This window comes from Rhizophagus irregularis, chromosome 19, assembly GCF_026210795.1.
Source record: "Rhizophagus irregularis chromosome 19, complete sequence".
Taxonomy (NCBI): domain Eukaryota; kingdom Fungi; phylum Glomeromycota; class Glomeromycetes; order Glomerales; family Glomeraceae; genus Rhizophagus; species Rhizophagus irregularis.
In genome coordinates this window covers 3,251,140-3,274,542 of record NC_089447.1, presented here as the reverse complement: position 1 = coordinate 3,274,542, position 23,403 = coordinate 3,251,140, and the positions used below count along the sequence as shown (strand labels likewise).

The following is a 23,403-nucleotide window of genomic DNA, read 5'->3' as shown; positions in this document are numbered from 1 at the left end:
AAAAAATGACCATCAGACTTGAGCGGTTTCTTCTCATAATGTCTCCATACTTTTCTTTGAGAACGACCATCTTTTTTCTTTTGTTGTTCAGTTGGAGTATCCATTTTTTATAGAATATTGAATGTTTATGAATATAGCAAAACAGCAAAAGTAATACATTGACGTGACTTTTGGCAATATATAAAGTCATTTGGTATCTCATGTAGTCATGTTTTGTGGATTTTTTTTATTTTAACAGTTATTGATTATCGTTGATTTGATCATAATTAAAGTTTTATAGTCTGTATCAAAACTGTGCTACATGATAATCCAATATAATATTGATCAGATGATCAATTTTTTTCAACTCTTCGTCTATTTTTAAAATCTATCTAACTTGGAAGTTAGAATAATCTGACAATTTCGCAGATATAATAGTAGTCAGTTACTAAACAACAGTTTAACTTTAGGACATTTAAAGTACGCTGAGGACAGAAATTGTGACTTGGAAAGGTTTTGTAGTTAGAGTAATTATAAATTTAGTTACAAGGACATTAAAGTATGTCGAGAGCCAAAATTGTGACTTGTAAAGATTATAGTTAGATTTGATGGATTAGTTGATTTATGAAGGATGGTAAGTTTGATAAGTTAGATATGGAATGCATTGTGTCAGTATATAGAAATCTATAAAAGGATTGGTACAATTTTATTCATATAGGATAAAAGATTATGGTATCGTGAGAGATGCCTTGTACTAAATGAGTGATTATTTTATAGTGTATAATATAATAATATTGTTATAAAGCTGTGTTTATTTGTTAATATTTTATCATATTGTATGTATAATATTTAATAAATTTTACTAAATTGTGTTTGAAAACATGTCGATTTATTTGTAAAATAAAAAAAAAACTAAAAATATATTTTTCAGTTTAGTTATAATTTCGGTTTAGTCATGTAACGAAATATTTCAGAATTTCGTAATTTGAAATGCATTGATGAAATAATTTCAGTTTCATCACATGACTAAATATTTCGGTTTCGCCTGGGATCACTACTATACAGGGACGATGATTTTTTGCGGCGGTATAAAGTAAATTTTGTGTGTGATAAAAGTAAATTTTGTGAAATTTTGTGATTTGGCCAGAATTATGCAAGGTTGGCCAACATTACGATTCATAAATTCTGGCCAAATTTAGTGTCTGCCGGAATTATAATAATTTCAAATCCTAAATCAGGCCAAAAACTTGAAAATTATCAACATTTTATAGCCAAATTTTGTGATTTTCTGTGAAATTCTGTGATCACAAAAAATCATCGTCCCTGCTACTATATAGTCACAATCTATCTATAGATTTATCCTCAAAAATTTTATATTAAAAGAACCATTTATAATCACAGTTATATAAAAAATATATTAAATAACTTGGCATCTAATAATCATATAAAGATGTACCATAGCTTATTAGAATTGTCTCACTGAATCGAATTAAATGGTGGTAGTTTTATTCTTTTACTTTGCAGTATTTTTATGGTCAGTCTTATGGGTCATCTTGTGCCAGTATCCTATTATTCCCAAGAGTAACCATTAAACCGAGTACTTAATTCCTTAGGTAACAGCACTATATATGAGAACATCCCCTATTGGGTCACTATTAAAGCTGACCTGAAGCTAGAAATATGGTCAATAAGCAAATATTTTTCATGTCTACTAAGCAAACTTTTATCTAACCCATAAATTTTTTACATTGCTAAGCAACTTATTTTATAATATATATATATTAATATATAATTTTTTTATAAAATATGTATATAAAAAAAAACTAAAAAAACAAAAATTTTTGAAATATTAATGCATGGATAAAGCTATTATTATTTTTTTGTAATATTACAACTTATAAATGTTTCTTATTAATATTTTCATATATCTGTTCTGTGACTTCAGAGCGTAATTTAGGCACTTTAGTCAAAGAAAACATCTAAAATCTTCTTAAGTAAAGTTGTTCAGCAGGTTCGAATCTACTTACATATAAATTTTTATCATAATTGAATATATATTTATGGATTTATTTATGTTTTTCGTAATGCCACCAATACGCGAAATTTTTACAAAAAAATTATTTTTAAAGAATTTTCTAAGTAAAAATGAAATAACTTTTTTTGATTATTACAAAAATTATAGTGTAAAATTATAAAAAATCAGAAAAATACTTATTTTTCCCTTCCCACCCACCCGTTGCTCTCATTCTGAATATATATTTTTAAAATGTTACATGGACGTATATATGATTTATATTTTTAATGTTACATAGACGCGTATTTGTTTTATCAAATACATGTTACACAATCACGTCTAAAAATGGTCCCTGTATCATATATACAATTAACTTAATCTTTGTATTAAAAATAGTAAATTTCTTTTACACAAACATGTTTATAACTTTGTTTACATATTTTATTAGATTTTTTTAATGTGAAAAATGTAAAATATATATTATATTATATATATTAAAAAAATCTATCTTGCTATGCAAATATATATCTGACTATTAATAATTTAATACCCTGCTACGCATATTATTAAAGCTCTAATCGGGTCGGTCCTAATCCGACAACCTGGACCAAAAATTCAGATTGGTCTAGTCTGGGTTGATGCTTCAACCCGGACCAAAATATTTGGTCTGGTCCGGTCCAGTTTCGGATTATAAATCTAGCCTGAACTGAAAAAACGGGTTGGAACCAGACCGGACTGATAAATATTTTCGCAATGGTTTATATTAAAACTGTTGCGATTATTTAATTATTAAATAAAAAAACGTTGCATAACATTTTTTTTAACATATTATTATAAAAAAAACGTTTGCGCAACGTTTTTTTAATTAATTTAAAGAAAAAATGTTGCGCAACATTTTTTTAATTAATTTAAAGAAAAAATGTTGCGCAACATTTTTTCTAAGTATATTTATTAAAAAAAATGTTTGCGCAATGGTTTTCTAATTAGTTTAAAGAAAAAACGTTGCAAAACGTTTTTCTTATCATATTTAATTAGAAAAAATGTTTGCGCAACATTTTTCTAATTAGTTTAAAGAAAAAATGTTGCAAAACATTTTTTCTTATCATATTTAATTAGAAAAAACGTTTGCGCAACGTTTTTCTAATTAGTTTAAAGAAAAAACGTTGCAAAACATTTTTTCTTATTATATTTAATTAGAAAAAACGTTTGCGCAACGTTTTTCTAATTAGTTTAAGAGCCGATCCGCCTACGAACGACAGAAAATTACTATATAAATTCGGGGCGAGGTTATTATAAAAATGCCAAAATTGGCTAAATTTTATGGGCTATAAAAACCGCAGATCATCATGCTGTGGCACCAAAATTCACATGATGATTCCTTAAATGTCAAAGATGAAAAAAATAAAAAAAAATTGAGAAATTTATTTATTTGTTCGAAACTTTACTTTGAGGCAGCGTCAGATTTGACAGGTATGTATATATATATATGCAAGAATTTCAAGTCGTATATTACGTTATTTTAACATATATGAACACTTAAAATTATGTTCTCATGTATTTTATATGTTTAAAACTACTTGTTTATAATTCTAATATTTTCTCTTGCTTTTAGTTCACATGTTACTATGATCTCTTTCTATTTTCATGAGGAGTAACCCGTAAATTAATTTCAAATGGTGGAAGTTTTGGTATATGTATTCTTATCTAGTTTTTCAATTTGAGTGCATCACACAAACTCTTAGCGTTAGTTTGCAAAGTATTATTAGCTTTTTGAAAGTGTTGTAAGAATAATATAAAAAAAATAACATATAATTACCGGAACAATAGGTAATAATGGCTTTTTAGAAGGATTTATATAGCAGATAGGTTATTTTAGGTTGAATTTTTCATTTTTAGATCTTTTCTATTTGTACGTTAGTTACGCTTGTTTTTAGCCAAAAAACCATCACTTTGACAATAATATTTGAGTAATTTTCATGCGTGAAGCAATTTTTACTGAATAATGAATATTTAAGACACGGTAGGTGTCAGATTTTAGCGTTTATTGTGAGTTTCTATGTGAAAATATTTTTCTCGATATTTTTCTTGGCATTTTTAAGTTTCATCACATGACTTGAATGCCACAACATGATTTGTGATGATTTTGATTGGCAAAATTTTGCCTATTTAGTTTATTTTTTGCAATAAAATTTCCCCCGAATTTATATAGTAATTTTCTGTCGATCATAGGCGGATCGAATCTTAAAGAAAAAACGTTGCGAAACATTTTTTCTTATTATATTTAATTAGAAAAAATGTTTGCGCAACGTTTTTCTAATTAGTTTAAAGAAAAAATGTTGCGAAACGTTTTTTCTTATTATATTTAATTAGAAAAAATGTTTGCGCAACATTTTTTTAATTAGTTTAAAGAAAAAACGTTGCAAAACGTTTTTTCTTATCATATTTAATTAGAAAAAATGTTTGCGCAACGTTTTTCTAATTAATTTAATGAAAAAACGTTATGAAATGTTTTTTCTAAGTATATTTAATTAGAAAAAACATTTGCACAACGTTTTTCTAATTAATTTAGCGAAAAAACGTTTCACAACGTTTTTTCTAAGTATATTTAATTAGAAAAAATGTTTTCGCAACGTTTTTCTAATTAATTTAACGAAAAAACGTTGCAAAACGTTTTTTCTAAATAATTATAACTAAAAAACGTTTTCGTAATATTTTTTTATTATAGGACTGGACCGGACCGAACTAAAATAACTGGTCCAGTCTGGTCTGATCCTGGATTCACCTTTTAATATAAACTGGACCAGACCGAAATGAACTAATTTTTCGGTTCGGTCCTGAGTTACTCTTCAACCTGGACCAATCCAGACCATTTAGAGCTTTACATATTATATCTGACTATTTTAAAATTATGTTATCAAATAAGCAATAATAAATCTCACATAGAAAAAAATTTTTATATGTTGGCTAAGTAAACTTAAAACCTACATTTATATATATTGTTTGGGGTTCTGATTCCACGATCACAATTCTGATTCCAACCACTAATACATCATTAAATTATGAATAAGAAAAAATTATTCTTAATAAACCTCCTAGTTTATTTATGATAAAACTTCTTTTTATAAAAATTTTTAAAGAAAAAGAAATTAAAAAGGACGAAATTAGTAATTATAAGGCAAATATTTCTCTTTTATTTTTTTTAAAAAAATATATTTTAACATTTTTCTATTATTATAATAGGAATTTGGATGTGCATTTAAACAAAAACTATGAACTTATGTTTAAATATTAATTTAAAAAAATCTGCTATAGAATCTCCAAAAACTATTTAAGAATAATATAATGCTTTTCCCAAATTTTCGAATGATTTTTTTTCTGGAATGATTGATAAATTATATCAAAAAAAATGAAAATTTGCAATATTAAACAAAAAAGACATCACAAATTACCAAAAATTATAATTTCAGAAGAAACAATAAAAATTATAATGTTAATTACATCAATATTATTAAATTTGGCTTTTCCTTATTTGAAAGTTTAGCTACTTCAAATTTTAGCTAGTTTCAGTTATATACCATGATTATTAAGTTATTTTTGACAATTATTGAAAGTTTGCCATGTATCATCTTATACAGATCAATATGAATGACATTTGCAAAAATTAGAATGAATGAAACAGATCCATTAAAACATCTAATTAAAGGGAAGAATATTTAGAATTTAGCCATCATTGATAATATTGATTTTAAAGAAAAAACCTTCAAATTTGGTAATATTTATAACATTATCTATGGCAGTTCTCATGCAACCCTTCGAATAGCTTTTCAAATTCAGTTGCCAATTGAAGTAAAAACTAATCCAGAGCAGATTATTGAATTAACTACTGAAACTTTATTATTTGGAATGAATCAGGGTATTGAGAATGCATTAACAATTTTTCAATAAATTATAAAAATCAATAAAGAATTTACATACAATACAAATTTTAATGCAAAAACAATTAAACATAAAATACTTAATAGATTAGATTATGGATCTTGTGGTAAATCAGGATCCCGCTTACTTATAACACAGGCCAAAAATCAGGCATCAATCAGTCACCAATCAGTTACCAATCAGGTAGCTGATTGGTGACAATTGGTGACTAATTAGCATTTTCGCCAAATACCATTACCAATTAGGCAGTTTGCTAACTTTTAATCCAGTGATCAGAAAAGAATGAAATATAGCTTATTGGAATTGTCTTAACAAGACGAATCTATTGGTAGTAAAATTGCATTTCTAGGATTAATAGTTAATAAAAAATTAAATAAAATATAAATGATATATTTTTATTTTTATATTTTAATTAATTTCTCAACAAGTATTAATTCTGGAAATGCGATTTTACTACCATTAGATTTGTCTTGTTGAGACAATTCCAATGAACTATATTTCATCCTTTGCTGATTACTGGATCAAAAGTTAGCAAACTGCCTAATTGGTAACGGTATTTGGCAAAAATGCCAATCAGTCACCAATCAGTTACCAATCAGTTACCAATCAGCTACCTAATTGGTGACCGATTGGTGACTGATTGATGCCTGATTTTCACTTTTCGACCTGTGTAAGATAGGTCACCCCAGGCCTAAGGTAAAAATCATATATAAAATTCTTTGCAGATCCTACTATAAAAGGAAATTTTATATTATATTGTTATGATTTTTTTCCTTTTTAGCGTATTAACTATACATGAAACTGAAATTGGTTAATTTTGACCTCCGAAATGGTCGAAATGGTCGAAATGATTTCGACTTGAGCCCCTCCAAAAGTCAAAATGGTCGAAATTACGTCATAGTCATATGATTTTATAGTAAACAATAATATTAAAATTCAAAGTTAACGAACTCCGCATCCAGTGATTCGATTTTTATGATCTTTACACGGTTGGATTCAGCTCATCGAGAGGATTCCAATGATATATAATTCATATTTGTAGCATCAATATTGACGGAGTTATTCACGTTTAAAATTTGGTATTAAATAGTCTTATAATTATTATAGTAAATAATAATTTTAAAATTCAAAGTTAACGAACTCCGCATCCAGTGATTCGACTTTTATGATCTTTACACGGTTGGATTCAGCTCATCGAGAGGATTCCGATGATATGTATTTCATATTTGTAGCATTAATATTGACGGAGTTATTCACGTTTAAAATTTGGTATTAAATAGTCTTATAATTTTTATAGTAAACAATAATTTTAAAATTCAAAGTTAACGAACTCCGCATCCAGTGATTCGATTTTTATGATCTTTATGCGGTTGGATTCAGCTCATCGAGAGGATTCCAATGATATGTATATCATATCTGTACCATCAATATTGACGGAGTTATTCATGTTTAAAATTTTATATTAAATTATAATTATAAAAATCATATGACTATGATGTAATTTCGACCATTTCGACTTTAATTTCGACTTTTGACCTTCCCAAGTCGAAATATTTCTACTTTTGGGCTTTAATTTCGACTTCATATATATAATTAACCAATAGAATTTAAGAAAAAAGTAAGGTAAAAACTATTAGTAAAGGGCCAATTTTCTATAGTCCTGATAAATCTCCCAATATTGTAATTCTAGAACCAGAATCAAATCCAAATTTGGATAATAAAATATTGCATGTTGCTAAAATGTACAAGAAGGATTTTACAATAGAAGATCATTCTTTTCTAAATATTGTTGCAGATGAAGCAATATTTCGCCAGTTAATTAAATGTCAAGAAAAATGGCTATATATATATAAGGTCTTTTTTAGGTCAATGGTATATGTCAAAAGACTTTTGTTTAGTATTATTAATTTTATTCTTTAGTTATGAATTATTAAGTCTAGCATCCCGCTTAGATGTTTATTTCTTGGATGAGTTTAAATCTGCAATAGATTATCGCTCAATAGCATGGGTATTAGATTTTATATGGGTAGCAGTAGAAGTAGCAATAAATATATATATTACTAAAAAAAAAATATTATTCTCTAAAATAATGAATGATGAAGAAAATAATCATATTGTTTTAAAGTAATCATATATTAAAAATTAATTACAAAAATAACTTACTTTTTAAACAAAATTAATATTAAATAGCTTTAATTTTATTTACTAATAATGCCTATATTTAGATTTGATATTTGTATTATAAATGAGCTGGAATCTGAAAAGCTCATCAGATAGGAATACGCGTTGAAAATTTTAGATTACAATGAAATTTATTATCTGCAGCTGGATCTCTTTATACAAATACTGTAAAATTAAACTATACAACGGCAATAGCACATTTTTTTGCCACTATAGCAGTTTATTTCCAATTAGAAGAAAATTAAATTATTGTAGTACTTTCAAAATTTCACATAATATTGATTAGTGCTCCTAACAGATCGGTTCAGACCGGATTTAGCTTAAATCTGATCCGATCTGATTTTTATTTTAATAGATCTGATCTGATCCGAATCTGATTAGATCTGGTTCAATTTGATCCGAATCTGGTTCGGATCCATTTGAATCCGATTTGAATCTGATCCGAATCTGGTTCGGATCTGGTCCTTGTACTAAAAAAGGAAAGGGAACGTTAATTACGTTCCTTAAAGTAAAAAAAATAAAAATAAAAATAAAAAAAACGAACTTACCATAGTTCGTTCTTTTTAAATCCCTGGTCGTTCAGCTTCGTCTCGCGTCCAGGTTTCCTAAAAATAAAGAAAGGGAACGTTAATTACGTTCCCTTAAGTAAAAATAAAAAAAAAACCTAAAAAAAGAAACGAACTTACCATAGTTCATTCTTTTTTTTAAATCCTGGTCGTTAACGTCTTAACGACTTCGTTCGTCCAGATTTCCTAAAAAAAGAAAGGGAACGTTAATTACGTTCCCTTAAGTAAAAATAAAAAAAAACTTAAAAAAAGAAACGAACTTACCATAGTTCGTTCTTTTTTTAAATCCTGGTCGTTAATGGCTTCGTCCACGTCCAGGTTTCCTAAAAATAAAAGAAAGGGAACGTTAATTACGTTCCCTTAAGTAAAAATAAAAAAAAACCTAAAAAAAAGAAATGAACTTACCATAGTTCGTTCTTTTTTTTTAAATCCTGGTCGTTAACGTCTTAACGACTTTGTTCGTCCAGGTTTCCTAAAAAAAGAAAGGGAACGTTAATTACGTTCCCTTAAGTAAAAATAAAAAAAAACTTAAAAAAGAAACGAACTTACCATAGTTCGTTCTTTTTTTAAATCCTGGTCATTAATGGCTTCGTCCACGTCCAGGTTTCCTAAAAAAAAAGAAAGGGAACATTAATTACGTTCCCTTAAGTAAATTAAAAAAAAAAACTTAAAAAATGAAATGAACTTACTATAGTTCATTCTTTTTTTAAATCCTGGTCGTTAATGGCTTCGTCCACGTCCAGGTTTCCTAAAAAAAAGAAAGGAAACGTTAATTACGTTCCCTTAAGTAAATTAAAAAAAAAACTTCTTAAAAAAGAAATGAACTTACCATAGTTCGTTCTTTTTTAAATCCTGGTCGTTAACGACTTCGTCCACGTCCAGGTTTCCTAAAAAAAAAGAAAGGGAACGTTAATTACGTTCCCTTAAGTAAAAATAAAAAAAAAAACTTAAAAAAAGAAACAAACTTACCATAGTTCGTTCTTTTTTTAAATCCTGGTTGTTAATGGCTTCGTCCACGTCCAGATTTCCTAAAAAAAAGAAAGAGAACGTTAATTACGTTCCCTTAAGTAAAAATAAAAAAAAACTTAAAAAAAGAAACGAACTTATCATAGTTCGTTCTTTTTTTAAATCCTGGTCGTTAATGGCTTCGTCCACGTCCAGGTTTTCTAAAAAAAAGAAAGGGAACGTTAATTACGTTCCCTTAAGTAAAAATAAAAAAAAACTTAAAAAGAACGAACTCACTATAGGTTCGTTCTTTTTTTTTAAATCCTGATCGTTAGGCTTCGTTCGTCCAGCTTCCTAATAAAAAAGAAGGGAACCGTTAATTAAGTTCCCTCAAGTAAAAATAACAAAAAAAAAGAAACGAACTTACCTAGTTCGTTCTTTTAAATCTTGGTCGTCCGGCGTCCGTTCGTCCAGGAAAGGGTTTTTAAAAAAAAAATCTGATCCAAAATCTGTTCAGATCGGATCAGATTTTTTTTAAATCCGATCTGATCTACAGATCAAAATTTTGAAAACCGTACCGATCTGGCTCGGATCAAATCTGTGGATCCCAGATCAGATCAGATTTTTTTCGGAGCACTAATATTGATAGTGATTTGCATCATGTTTGTTTTGGATTTGATAAGACTCTGGAAACATTTGGAGTAAGATTTATTAAAGAAAATATAAGTGGAAATGTTATTAATAAAAAAAATCTTAAAAATCAAATAAAAGCGTCTCAAAATGAAAGAAAAAGAATAGATCTTTTAATAAGTGAGTATTTCAATGATAATTCAATTTCACATAGTGAAAAAACAATAAAATCACGTTAAGAATCTTTATGGAAACTTGTTAATGACCTGGTAGTAGTAATATTTGAAATGGATGATCTATTATCCCACCAATTATTTCAGAAATATCCACCTACAGAAATGAACCAAGAGGGGCTTAATCGTTTTATAGCATGTTATCCAAATGGATTAGAAAAAATCAAAGAGATATATTGATAGGAAGTTTTAAAAATAGAAAGCAGAAATACTAAAGGTAGGAGAATGGTAGGAGTAGTTATGATGAAAGTTAAAGATTACAATAGTAATAAAAAACAATCTACTACTGGATCTTTACAATTATCATAAAAAAATACAGATGAAAATTTGGATCAACCCACATCTAATACAACTAAGCCACAAAAAAAGCATCAAATTACTGAAAAGGAGACGAAAATACTTTCTGTATTGAAAGTATATACAGTCAACTCTCTTTATAGTCACACATTTGGGACAGTTCATATTTGGTGATTATAAAGAGATGTGACTATATAAAAAATTTCTTATATTAGTATATCATAATTCCGGCTAAAAATTAACATAATTTTAGCCAAAATTATACTCAAAACTTTATTGTATCGTAACTCCGCCAATATTAATCATAGAGAGATGATCTTACTGCCATTCGATTCGTCTTGATGAGACGGTTCTAATGGTATAAAATACATCGAAATCCAATCACTAGATTAATTTCCGAAATTAAAAAAATATTAATGGTTTTTGTGTAATAACGCCGCCAATATTGATCCTAGAGAGACGTTCTTACCGCCATTCGATTCGTCTTGATGAGACGGTTCTAATGGTATAAAACACATCGAAATCCAATCACTAGATTAATTTCTAAAATTAAAAAAATATTAATGGTTTTTGTGTAATAACTCTGCCAATATTGATCCTAGAGAGACAATCTTACTACCATTCGATTCGTCTTAATGCGACAAATCTAATGGTATAAAATACATTAAAATCCAATCACTAGATCAATTTCTGAAATTAAAAAATATTAAATGGTTTTTAAGTAGTAACTCCGTTAATATTGATCACAGAGAGATGAGCTTACCACCATTCGATTCGTCTTGATGAGGCGATTCCAACGAGCTATTAATCGTCTTTTTACAATCACTAGGTACCGAGAAATTTAGCAAAATGTTAAATGGCGCAGTAAACGTAAATCAAGAAATATAATGCCGATGCTTAACATTTTGTTGAATAACTCATCAGCCAGTGATCGCAAAAGGATAAAACTACCACCATTCGATTCATCTCAGTGAGACAATTCTAACAAGCTATGATACATCTTTGTACGATTATTAGATGCCAAGTTATTTAATATATTCTTTATATAACTGTGATTATAAACGGTTCTTTTTAATATAAGATTTTTGAGGATAGGTGTGATAGTGACTATAGATAGATTGTGACTATATAGGATAGATTTTAATAATAAAGTGTTTTGAACATTCAACTGGTGTGACTATATAGTAGAATGTGACTATAACGGGAGTGACTATAGAGGGAGCTGACTGTAAAGAAAAATTGCCAGACGATGCTATTGCTTCTATTTGTAAACATTTAACAAAGATCTGGACTAAAAAAAAAGTGTGAGAATGGTGGAATTACCATAAAGATAAATAAGACATCATCGGGAAATTTTTTGGGGAGCAGATCTGCGCAGATTTTCAGAAATTATATCTGCGCAGATCTTATACCCTGGCGCAAAACATCAGAGGAAAAATACAATAAAAAACTGCGCAGATTTTATAAATAACAAAGTTCTGCGCAGATTTTTGTTATTAAATTCTGCACATATTTTACAAAATAAAAATCTGCAAAATTCATCAAATAATAATAAATTATACAAATTTTGATTGTTATTTTAGCATTATCTAACATCAATTTATTAATTAAACGCACTACAAATTTATCACTTTACTATACTATTTTATTAATGTACTAATAGCTAAAGTTCTACTGTAATTTACATGTTGTTAATGGTTTGGATATTATTCCAGTTAGTTCGATTCCAACAAACAACTATTTAAATTTACGTTTAGGAAGCGTCCAGGAACTTGTAGACCTACCAAAAGTAGAAAAGTAAAAACATTCAGTTAATTAGTAATGTTTCATTAAAAAAAATAACATTTAAACTTCGAAGAATACCTTCGAAGTTCCATCCAGGTGCAATCCAAGAAGTCGCGGACCTACAAATTTCATTTCTTTGAAAATCTTTATTTTTTTTTCAAAGTTCCATCCAGATGTCATCCAAAAAGTTGCTGACTTACAGTATAAAAAAAGAAACGAGATATTAGTTGATATTTCATTAAAGAAAACAAAAGAAATTAAAGAACTTCGAAGGATACCTTTGAAATTCAATTCAGAAAGCACCAGGAAGCCATAGACCTACAAAAAGAGAATACGTTAGTAAAGTTCATTAAAAAACAAAAAAATTACTGAAGTTTCGAAAAGAATATGATTCTTTTCAAAACTCACCTATTCAAAGACCGCAACCGATACCTGAAGTTTTGAAAAGTTAATGTAACTTTTCAAAACTTACCACAGGTTTCGTTTCCAAAGGTCCCAACTTGATACCTACAAAATAAAGAAAAGAAAATTAAAAAAATTAAAGTTTCGAAAAGTAATGAAACTTTTCGAAACTCACCTATCTAAAGATTCCAACCGATGCTAATCGATACCTACAAAATAAAGAAAAGAAAATTAAAAAAAAATTAAAGTTTCGAAAAGTAATGAAACTTTTTGAAACTCACCTATCTAAAGATTCCAACCGATGCTAATCGATACCTACAAAATAAAGAAAAGAAAATTAAAAAAAAATTAAAGTTTCGAAAAGTAATGAAACTTTTTGAAACTCACCTATCTAAAGTTTCCAACCGATGCTAATCGATACCTACAAAATAAAGAAAAGAAAATTAAAAAAAAATTGAAGTTTCGAAAAGTTAATGTTAACTTTTCAAAACTTACCACAGGTTTCCAAAGGTCGCAACCGATACCTACAAAATAAAGAAAAGAAAATTAAAAAAAAATTAAAGTTTTGAAAAGTTTTGTAATAAAACTTTCAAAACTCACCTATCCAAAGGTCCCAACCGATGCCAATCGATACCTACAAAATATAAAGAAAAAAATTTAACAAAAAAATACTTGAAGTTTCGAAAAGAAGGAACAAAACTTTTCAAAACTCACCTAGTATCCAAAGGTCGCAACCGATACCTACAAAATAAAGAAAAGAAAATTAAAAAAAAAGAAGTAAAAAAAATTAAAGTTTCAAAAGAATGAAACTCTTAAAACTTACCGGATCCAAAGTGAAGGATCTTACTGAAACCTAAAAAATAAAAAAAAAGTATTAATTTTTTGAAAAAAACAAAGTTTTAAAAGTTTCTAAAGAATGAAACTTTTGAAACTTACCGATCCAAAGTGAAGGGTCTCACCGATTTAAAAAAAATAAATAAAAAAAAATATTAAAAAAATTTTTTTTTAAAAAAAATGAAGTTTCAAAAAAATGAAACTTTCGAAACTTACGTGAAAGCAAGGGTTTCACCGATACCTAAAAAAAAGAAACAAAAAAAAAATAATTTTTTTTTAAAAAATAAAAGTTTCGAAAGTTTGAAGAATAAAACTTTCGAAACTTACCAATCCAAAGTAAAGGGCGCCGATACCCGTCGTCTTCAAAGTCCAGTAACCGAAGAACCTAAAGAATATGAACGAAATTAGAAGAATAAAACAAGACAAACCAAAAAAGAAAGAATAAAATTAAAAAAACTCCACCCGTTGTCTCCAAATTCCAGGAACTGAAAAAACTAAAGAAAAGAACGAAATTAGCAGAAGGAAACAAGATAATAAACGAAAAAGAGAAATAAAATAAAAAAAAACTCACCCTTCGTCTCCAAAGTCCAAAACAGAAGAATCTAAAGAAGAAGAAAAATGAAATTAGCGAAAAGAAATAAGAATAAAACAATAATAAAACAAAAAGAAATATAATTAAAAAAAGTCCCCTACCAGTTATCTCCAAAGTCCGGAACTGAATTAAAAGCTCAGATGATCTGGATAATCTCATAATCCATTAGTAACACAGATAATAATCTGGATGGTCCGTTACGGCATAACCGATATCTTTTCATCCGTAAACGGCAGATATCTGACCATAGATACGGATTGAAAATGAACGACTATCAGAACTTAAAAAAAATAAAAAATGAACGTTAGTGACGTTCATTAAAAAAAAATATAAATAAAAAAATAAATTTGAAGGTTTTTACCTTCAAAAATAAAGTCCGGAGCCGCACTTCAGCGTTCAGGACCTAAAAATATGAAAAACGAACATTAGTGATGTTCGTTAAATAAAAAATTATTTTTTTTTTAAAATAAATTAAAGATTCGGAAGTTAATATACCTCCGAATTCCAAAATCTTTGATAGGTTCTATCCGGAACCTATATAATATAAAAAAATATATATTTTTTTTAAAAAATTAATTAAGATTCGGAGGTAAGCATACCCCCGAATTCCAATATCTTTGATAGGTTCTATCTGGAACCTATATAATAAAAAAAAATATTTTTTTTTTTAAAAAAATTAATTAAGATTCGGAGGTAAGCATACCTCTGAATTCCAATATCTTTGATAGGTTCTATCCGGAACCTATATAATATAAAAAAATATATTTTTTTTTTAAAAAAATTAATTAAGATTCAGAGGTAAACATACCTCCAAATTCCAATATCTTTGATAGGTTCTATCCGGAACCTATATAATATAAAAAAATATATTTTTTTTAAAAAAAAATTAATTACTAAGATTCGGAGGTAAGCATACCTCCGAATTTCAATATCTTTGATAGGTACCTATATAATATAAAAAAATTTATTTTTTTTAAAAAAAATTAATTACTAAGATTCAGAGTTAAGCATACTTCCGAATTCCAAAATTATCGATGGGTTCCATCTGGAACCTATATAATATTAAAAATTTTTTTTTTAAAAAAATAAATTAAGTTTTGGAGGTAAGCATACCTCCAAAATCATCAAAAGGTTCCATTCAGAACCTATAATATATAAAAAAATTTTTTTTCTCTAAAAAAAATTAAGTTTCAGAGGTGATATACCTCCAAATTAAAAGTGATAATAGGAACTTTTCTTGACTTACAAACTGAACTTTAACTGACGTTCATTAAAAAAAATTTTTTTTTTTCAAAAAAAAAAAGGAATACGACTCCTTTTTAGTTCTGATTTTCCTGCATGTTGCAGATTACGTGCCGAATGTTAGACGAATTTGCCTTAAAGATTCTGAACCTTGCAAAAAATTTCTCTGATAAGCTTCGAAGCTTAAAAAATAATAGAAATATTTTTTCTTTGGAATCTTTAACAGATTATTTCCTAAAAGGTGTTGTAGAAAAAATTATTTCACAAAGTTTTTTTCCTTAGTAATAAGTGTTGTAGAAAAAATTATTTTTTTTAAAGTCTTGTAAAGTTTTTTATTTTAAAGAATATTGTCGAAAAAATCATTTAAGTATTAAATCAAGTTAGAGTTAATCAAAGTTTAAATATTAAATCAATGATGAAATTGCAGATCGAACTGATATTTTAATGAAAAAAAAGCAAAAATCTGCAAAATTGCAGACTTTCGCATAAATTTCACATAAAAAAAAGCAGAAATCTGCAAAATCGCAGATTACCGCAAAAATTCATACATAAAAAATTGGAAACTTGCAAAATTGCAGATTATTGCATAACTTTGTAAAAAATAAAAAGCACAAATCTGCAAAATCGCAGACTTCCACATAAATTCACAAAAAAAATGCGGAGATCTGCTAATTTTACAGATCTCCACAGTTCTGCATCTTAAAAAATTTCCCGATGATACTTTCTGTAATAAAAAATATATTTATATGTCAGTTATACACTTAATTTATACCAATATCATTATAATAAAATAAGAATTTTATATGTATTATAAAATTTACTATCCTAATCACCTTTTTGTGCTTAAGTAACTCAATTGTACATAAAAAACTACATATAATTAATAATTTAAAATCACGTTTAGTTTTTATTAAAGGGTTGCATTTTGTGATTATAGTCAAAAAAATAGTAAAAAGTCAGTATAGTAAACTTTTTTGTAAAAGTGTTGTATTATAAAAAAAATATTGGAACATACTTTACAGAAACTTCAAGATCGTAGCGATGGTTTAATGCGTAGTAACTGCATATATGTAATTTCTTTACGATTACATAATGTGGTCACTATATATTTATAACACAGTTACTGCGCATTAAGCCATCGTTATGATCTTGAAGTTTCTGTAAAGTATAGGTAAGAATATAAAAAATAAAAGTTTATTAAATTTTGGATATGTTGTTTGAAAAAAAAATTACGTTGTATTAAACACAAAGTTTTGGTAATATTTTTGCCAATCATTTTTTAATCAATGATTGGCATATGAAATGACATTTCTGCTAACTGTTAATGTTTAATATTTTTTTAATAAAAAATCTAAAATCTTTAAGGATAGAGTACACACTATAATTGATTTTAATAATTATATGATGGCATATCAATTTTAAAGTAATACAAGAGAAGATCGGTCTAATAAAAAATAGGCAACATGTGCCAAACCCTTTTCGTACTTTTTGTGTAAGCTTTTTGAAACCAATAATATATGTTGTATAAAAATTAAAGTTTATTTATACTTTAACGTTCATATGAAGTTTAAGAAAACTGCCAATTTTTCAAAAAGTTGCCAATTTTTTAGTTTGTTCTAAGTAACCATAACTAAAACTCTTATATTATATTAAAAACTATTATAGAAACCAAAAGAGTAAGTCTATTTTTTATTGTTTATTTCTTTAAAATGAAAAAAGAAAGAAAAAAATATAAATATAAATTATATAATATTATATATATAAACCATATTATAAAAATATTATAGACAATTAGATCTATTAAGGTTGATAGATTGGAAAATATCTTTAAAGTTAAATAACATAAATCAATATGATACATTGTTTGAGGATCATTATTTACAATCATTTAGGATAAAAATTTGTTGTAATGAATTACCAACTTGTGCTAATTTAAAAAAGCGTAAGCCAGATCTATACGATGAAGATTGGAGATGTAATTTTTGTAAAATAGAAGAAGAAATCTGTGATCATTTTTGGAAATGTAGTAAGATTCAAAATGTTGTGCAAGATATACTCAAACAATTAAAAATTTTTTTAGCTAAAATTATACAGGAGTATTCAAGAGATGATATAGATACACAAAAATTAAAAGGTAAAATTAATGAGCTTGGTATGTGGGATATTGGATATTTATATGATTTTACATTTTTAATGAAGAATCAAGTCAGTTGTCAGTTAATAGAATTATTAAGGTGCTATAAAATAACTGAAGAAAAATTGTTGTATAAGGTACTGAAACAAATAACTGGAAGAGTTTTATTAGAATTCAAAGTGCTTATCTGGGAACCAAGGAATGAGTTACAAATTAAGGAAGAAAAGCGGTGCGGTATTAGCGGTAAAGATAAAAAAGTTAAGTTACATAGTAAACGTACTGAAGTGGATGTTAAAGATGTTGGCTGTAATATGTTAGAAAGTAATTGGAATAAATGGAATGATTTGGCATTCCATCGAGGTGGTCATTAGGCAAATTTTTAGGTAGATCATGACAGTCACCTTTGAATTTGAGGTCGCATCATGGTTTTTAACAATGATGTGATCGTTAGGTGACAGGTCGACTTGTTCTTTATGAAAAGTAGTCTTGTTTCATAATGCTTAATTCTTATATGTATTTGTTTATCTTATATTTTGTAAGTTTATATATGTAAGTAAGCGTGATTATAATAGGACATGATCGCATCTATAATAAAGTATTAAAAAAAAAAAAAACCATATTATAAAAATAATTTTCTAAGTTAATAATATTGTTTTTTTAAATATATTAGATTGTGAAATACTATTTTAACATGTTAAAACTGCTGGATCAATATATATAAATTTCAATATTAGTTTTAGGTTCTTTATTTTTATTTATAATAAAACTATTGATTATAGATATTAATTTACTATAAGAAAAGTTTTTCAAAGAAGTAAATTAATTTTTATGGTATTTTTTGTGAGGAAAATTTAGAGAATTAATAAATTTAGATTAAAATTTTGGTTTTAAGTTCTTTTCGTTAGTATATGTCAAATTGCCGATCACTTACCAATAACAATAATTAGTCATGCATGTTAACTAATAAAAAAATGATTATATGGTATACTCTATCCTTAAAATAAAATATAAATTATATTTTTAACAAATTGTACTATTTTAAAAAGTTAATTAATATTTAATAATTCAATATTAATATTACTATATTTCATTTGATGAACAGCTTTCTCATTCTAACGCATTTTGAAGACTTTTGCAAATATGGGCCCATTAATATTAACGTTCTGACAGTTGTTGAGAAAGTAGTTAAAGTCTGAAGGATACTTCAGCCTAGTCTTTTTATCATTAATTCTATTAGGTCCTATGAAGTAGATGTGGATCTCTTTACAAAGTTTACTTGGATTTGGATTTACATTAATGTTATTGGGGCATTTTGGTTAAAGGTTATTTTCTTTTTATTGCAAGGAAAATTAAATTTATCCATAATACAGTAAGTCCTGTAGTTCCTATCGTAGAGAAAGAGTAACTTGCTTAAGATAGATCGTTTCTTTAAACGTATGCTTACACTGCGAGTAATTACCACCTGATAGTGCACATGTGAAGTATTCTATAATATAACAGGTGGTTTGTTAATTAATAATGTTAGGTTTTAGTAATAGACTTTATTATATAAATTGTATTCTATTTATTCCTTTTACTTAATAAATTAGCAAATGTGCTGTGGTTATAAAAAAAAAAAATAATAATTCAATACAGTCAACTCTCTTTATAGTCACACATTTGGGACAAGCCATTTTCCGTGATTATAAAGAAGTGTGACTATATACAAAACATATATAAAAATTAAATTTTTAATACATTTTATTATAGTACTTTATTAAAAAATATATGTATATATTGTTAAATCTGCAACCAGTAATCGTAGAAAGATGCAACACAGCTCGTTGGAATCGTCTCATTGAGACGAATCGAATGGTGGTAGTTTCATCTTTCTACGATCACTGGCTGATGAGATATTTAGCGAAACGTCCAAAATCAGCATTTTAATATTTTTTGATTTACGTTTACTGCGCCACTAAACGTTTTGCTTAATTTCTCGGCATCTAGTGATTGTAAAAATATGATTAATAGCTCTTTAGAATCGTCTAATCGAGACGAATCGAATGGTGGTAAGATCATCTTTCTAGGTGCAATAGATCGTGACTTATATAATAATTTATCATTTTAACATTTTTTTGCATAACTCGCGATCTATTGTATCTAGAAAGATGATTTTACCACCATTCGATTCGTCTCGATTAGAAAATTCTAAAGAGCTATTAATCATATTTTTCAATCACTGAATGCCGAGAAATTAAGCAAAACGTTTAGTGGCACAGTAAACGTAAATCCAGAAATATTAAAATGCCAATTTTGGACGGTTCGCTAAATATCTCATAAGCCAGTGATCGTAAAAAAATGAAACTACCACCATTCGATTCGTCTCAATAAGACAATTCCAACGAGCTGTGTTGCATCTTTCTACGATCATTAGATGCTGAGCAATTTATTATATTCTTTACATAACTGTAACTATAAACAGTACTTTTTAATATGAGATTTTTGAAAATAGGTGTGATAGTGACTATAGATAGATTGTGACTATATAGGATAGATTTTAATAATAAAATGTTTTGAACATTCAACTGGTGTGACTATATAGTAGAATGTAACTATAACGAGAGTGACTATAAAGTAATGGAGTTGACTGTATTAATAAACTTTTTTTTTATTTTATAATTTTTATTAAGTTTTATAATTTAAAAAAAGGTTGTTAAAATTAGATTGCTAATTATTAAAAAAATTGCAAAACTAATTTTTTAAATTTAAGTAAAAGATGTAATTTTTGTTAAAAATACTTTATAATTTATATATTGGATTTCTGGAATTTTGTAAAATAAAATTTATATATAAAATATTTTGAAGATTTTATTATATATATATGAAAAAAAAAATATTATTTAATTTTTTTAAATACTAAAAATTATAGTAATTTCTATTAAAATATATGAAATCCTTAATAAAACCTATTTTTTTGCAAAAATTTTTAATAGTTTTATCAAATTTTAAGTAAAGATTTTAATATTTTTTATTTGGTTAAATTTTATAAAGAATTCTATATATTTATAAAAGTTGCAGTTTTAGATAGCCAAAATAAATACAAAAGACATAAAAATAAACAAATAAAATAAATAAAATGCAAATATAAATTTTATTTTAGCTGTTTAAGTATATTTATGACTGTCCTGGCATGCATTATGGCGTTTTTGACCAGAATTATAACTACTTTGGCCGGAATTAAATTTAAAAAATGGTTGTTTAATTTTGAAATGGTACAGTATTTAAATTGCTTAAAATGAAATTTATTTTTTAAGACATTTATTTAATAGTTGTATATAAAAGTTTATTTAATAGTTATGTATAAAGGTTATTCAATAGTTTATTTTATTAGAATACATAATGAGATATTGTGTACTACTATTAGTTCAATAAAATATTATTATGTAATTATTATATAATATAAACAAGAATAATAATGTATTAGGTAATAAATAAATTATTGTTGCCTATTACTATTTATTTATTAAACAATTTAATTTAATACTTAAATAAAATCCAAATTTTTTAGTAAAAATTTAATTGCAAAGAAAATCTAATGATTTTTGATTTAATTTCTTAATGATAATCTGTTTACGCCATCTACTTATCTTCTGTTTCCGCTTTAAATGAGAATTTTTAAGTACACTACCTTACCCTGTTACTGCTGTATTAAAGAATTAGATTGCTCATTTGGGTGTACGTTTAAAAATATATTGGTTATAAGAACTTGGATAGCCAGAACAACATTATTACTATATGACCCATGGATGGGAAGTTGGGAACCTAAATGTTGGACTTAATGTACCATTAAAAGCGTTTTATTGATTTCTTTATACGTAAAAAAGCAAAATGATTACGTAGGTATCAGAAGATAGTAATTCCGTATGACTGGAAAAATGGTGACCCCGCTAGGCTTCCGACCAATTTTAATTATAATTGTGCGGGACGTCATGTCGCTTCTCTGGACCTTCCACACTCAAACCAACATTCGTGATGTTAACAGACGAAGAGAAAATCACGTATCTTTTAAAAAGTCAGAAACAGCTAACGAAGATGATGAAACAGATGAAATTTCGAACTGTGAATCTAACGTGGACATACTATTAAGAAAAAGAGAAGATAATGAGGCATATGATCGGTATCTCCATCTGTTGCAGAGTAGCACAAACATGGGATAGAATGAGAAGCAACGGCATCTTGGCAACAAAATTGAGTGTGGAAACGATGCAGATATTGCAATGGGCTTCGGAAATTGCTCTAACTCCAGAACAATCCATAAATTGCAAGCATCCTTTGGGGAGTTGTGCAGAGTCGGTACCATGTGAGCATCATAGCATCTGTCATCTTGTTCACATGCACCCTTGCCCGATGTATGACTACAACGAAACAAGCCTGAAGAATTCAAGGAATAATTTGCACATATATAAAGTGTTCTGCATTAAAAAACCAGCGAAATAATAATTAATATGATAAAGTAATAAAACTTGTGAATTTTTCGTTATACTGCAAAAGCGATCAGCGTTACAATGTGATTACCTTGTAAGTCTCGCTTAACACGATGTATTATTTGTTTAGCGCCTAGCTTTGATACCTTATTCGGGTGAAACTGTATTGTAGCACAAATCTCGGTTCATTAGTCATATTATTCTATTAAAAAGATTCCTTTCTGGTCGGTTTAGGGAAAATATTAAACGTGACTTCAGTACACAATTAATTCAAATTATAAAGGTAAAATGATGATGAAAAAGAATTTAATAAATTTTAATAGTAAGTTATTGTTGATTTATGATCGTTAAAGCAAGTATTGATGCAGGAATAAAAATGATTACCCAAAAATGCAACATTTAGACTTTACGAAGAATAAAGGATTCTAAGATTGAACCGAATAAAAGATCTTTTTTTTCATTAAAGCCACAAATAAATAAAAATAAAAAGTATATATCATACTTTTCGATCTATTTCGTCAAATAACGCAATATCAACAAAATAAACAAGATTATAACGAATCATTTATTATCACGTTACCAAATTCTTATTAATCACTAAATTCGGTATCAATGGTGGGCAGGAAAATATACTCGTTGATTTTCTCCAACATTCTTAAAAATCAATCGATTTTTCTTATAAAATGCACTTGGCTGTGCTCTTCTTTTCCTTCCACTTGTTGTCGTTTTTATATTTAATTTTTTAATTCAAAAGCCTCGATGGCGCAGATACTGCGCATCTTAAGAAATGAATTCTTACGCTCAAATTTAGATTAGTACCAAACAAACGAACGAATAAAATCACATTAAATCTTACTTGATTAATCTAAAAATAAATAATGGTTTCATTTTAAATAAAGAAAAAAAAATTTTATTTCTAAAAATAAACACGAAAAAGTGCAAAAAGGGCGCTTTTATCGGAAATCACAAGTCACAACATTTCAAATTGATCAAAGGCTGAATAAATTACCTTAAACTACAATCGATTTTTTTACTTCAAGGTAAAATTCGCTGGAAAAACTTTATCGAAAAAATAAGACCCTCAATATAGACAATTTAGGTAATATGGTTTAGCGCGTCATCAAACTTTACAACAATCGCGTTTCAATAATATTATCTAGATGATTGCGT

General features: G+C 27.1%; 4 protein-coding genes across 4 annotated transcripts; 3 read left to right on the top strand and 1 right to left on the bottom strand.

Annotated features, from left to right (window-relative positions):
- Nucleotides 1-7,415: 7,415 nt before the first annotated feature.
- On the top strand, nt 7,416-8,057 carry OCT59_011266 (uncharacterized protein; the record flags this gene model as incomplete). Its single annotated transcript, XM_066136388.1, has 2 exons — nt 7,416-7,426; nt 7,865-8,057. 2 exons carry the CDS (start codon nt 7,416-7,418, stop codon nt 8,055-8,057), a joined length of 204 nt encoding a protein of 67 aa, XP_066001013.1.
- Nucleotides 8,058-12,496: 4,439 nt separating this feature from the next.
- Nucleotides 12,497-15,519, bottom strand: OCT59_011265 (uncharacterized protein; the record flags this gene model as incomplete). Its single annotated transcript, XM_066136387.1, has 3 exons — nt 12,497-12,561; nt 14,130-14,187; nt 15,508-15,519. 3 exons carry the CDS (start codon nt 15,517-15,519, stop codon nt 12,497-12,499), a joined length of 135 nt encoding a protein of 44 aa, XP_066001012.1.
- A 2,271-nt stretch (nt 15,520-17,790) lies between these two features.
- OCT59_011264 (uncharacterized protein) lies at nt 17,791-18,141 on the top strand (the record flags this gene model as incomplete). Its single annotated transcript, XM_066136386.1, has 1 exon — nt 17,791-18,141. The coding sequence occupies one exon, from the start codon at nt 17,791-17,793 to the stop codon at nt 18,139-18,141; it is 351 nt and encodes a 116-aa protein (XP_066001011.1).
- Nucleotides 18,142-21,738: 3,597 nt separating this feature from the next.
- Nucleotides 21,739-21,966, top strand: OCT59_011263 (uncharacterized protein; the record flags this gene model as incomplete). The annotated part of the gene is made up of 1 exon (XM_066136385.1): nt 21,739-21,966. The coding sequence occupies one exon, from the start codon at nt 21,739-21,741 to the stop codon at nt 21,964-21,966; it is 228 nt and encodes a 75-aa protein (XP_066001010.1).
- Between the last annotated feature and the right edge of the window lie 1,437 nt (nt 21,967-23,403).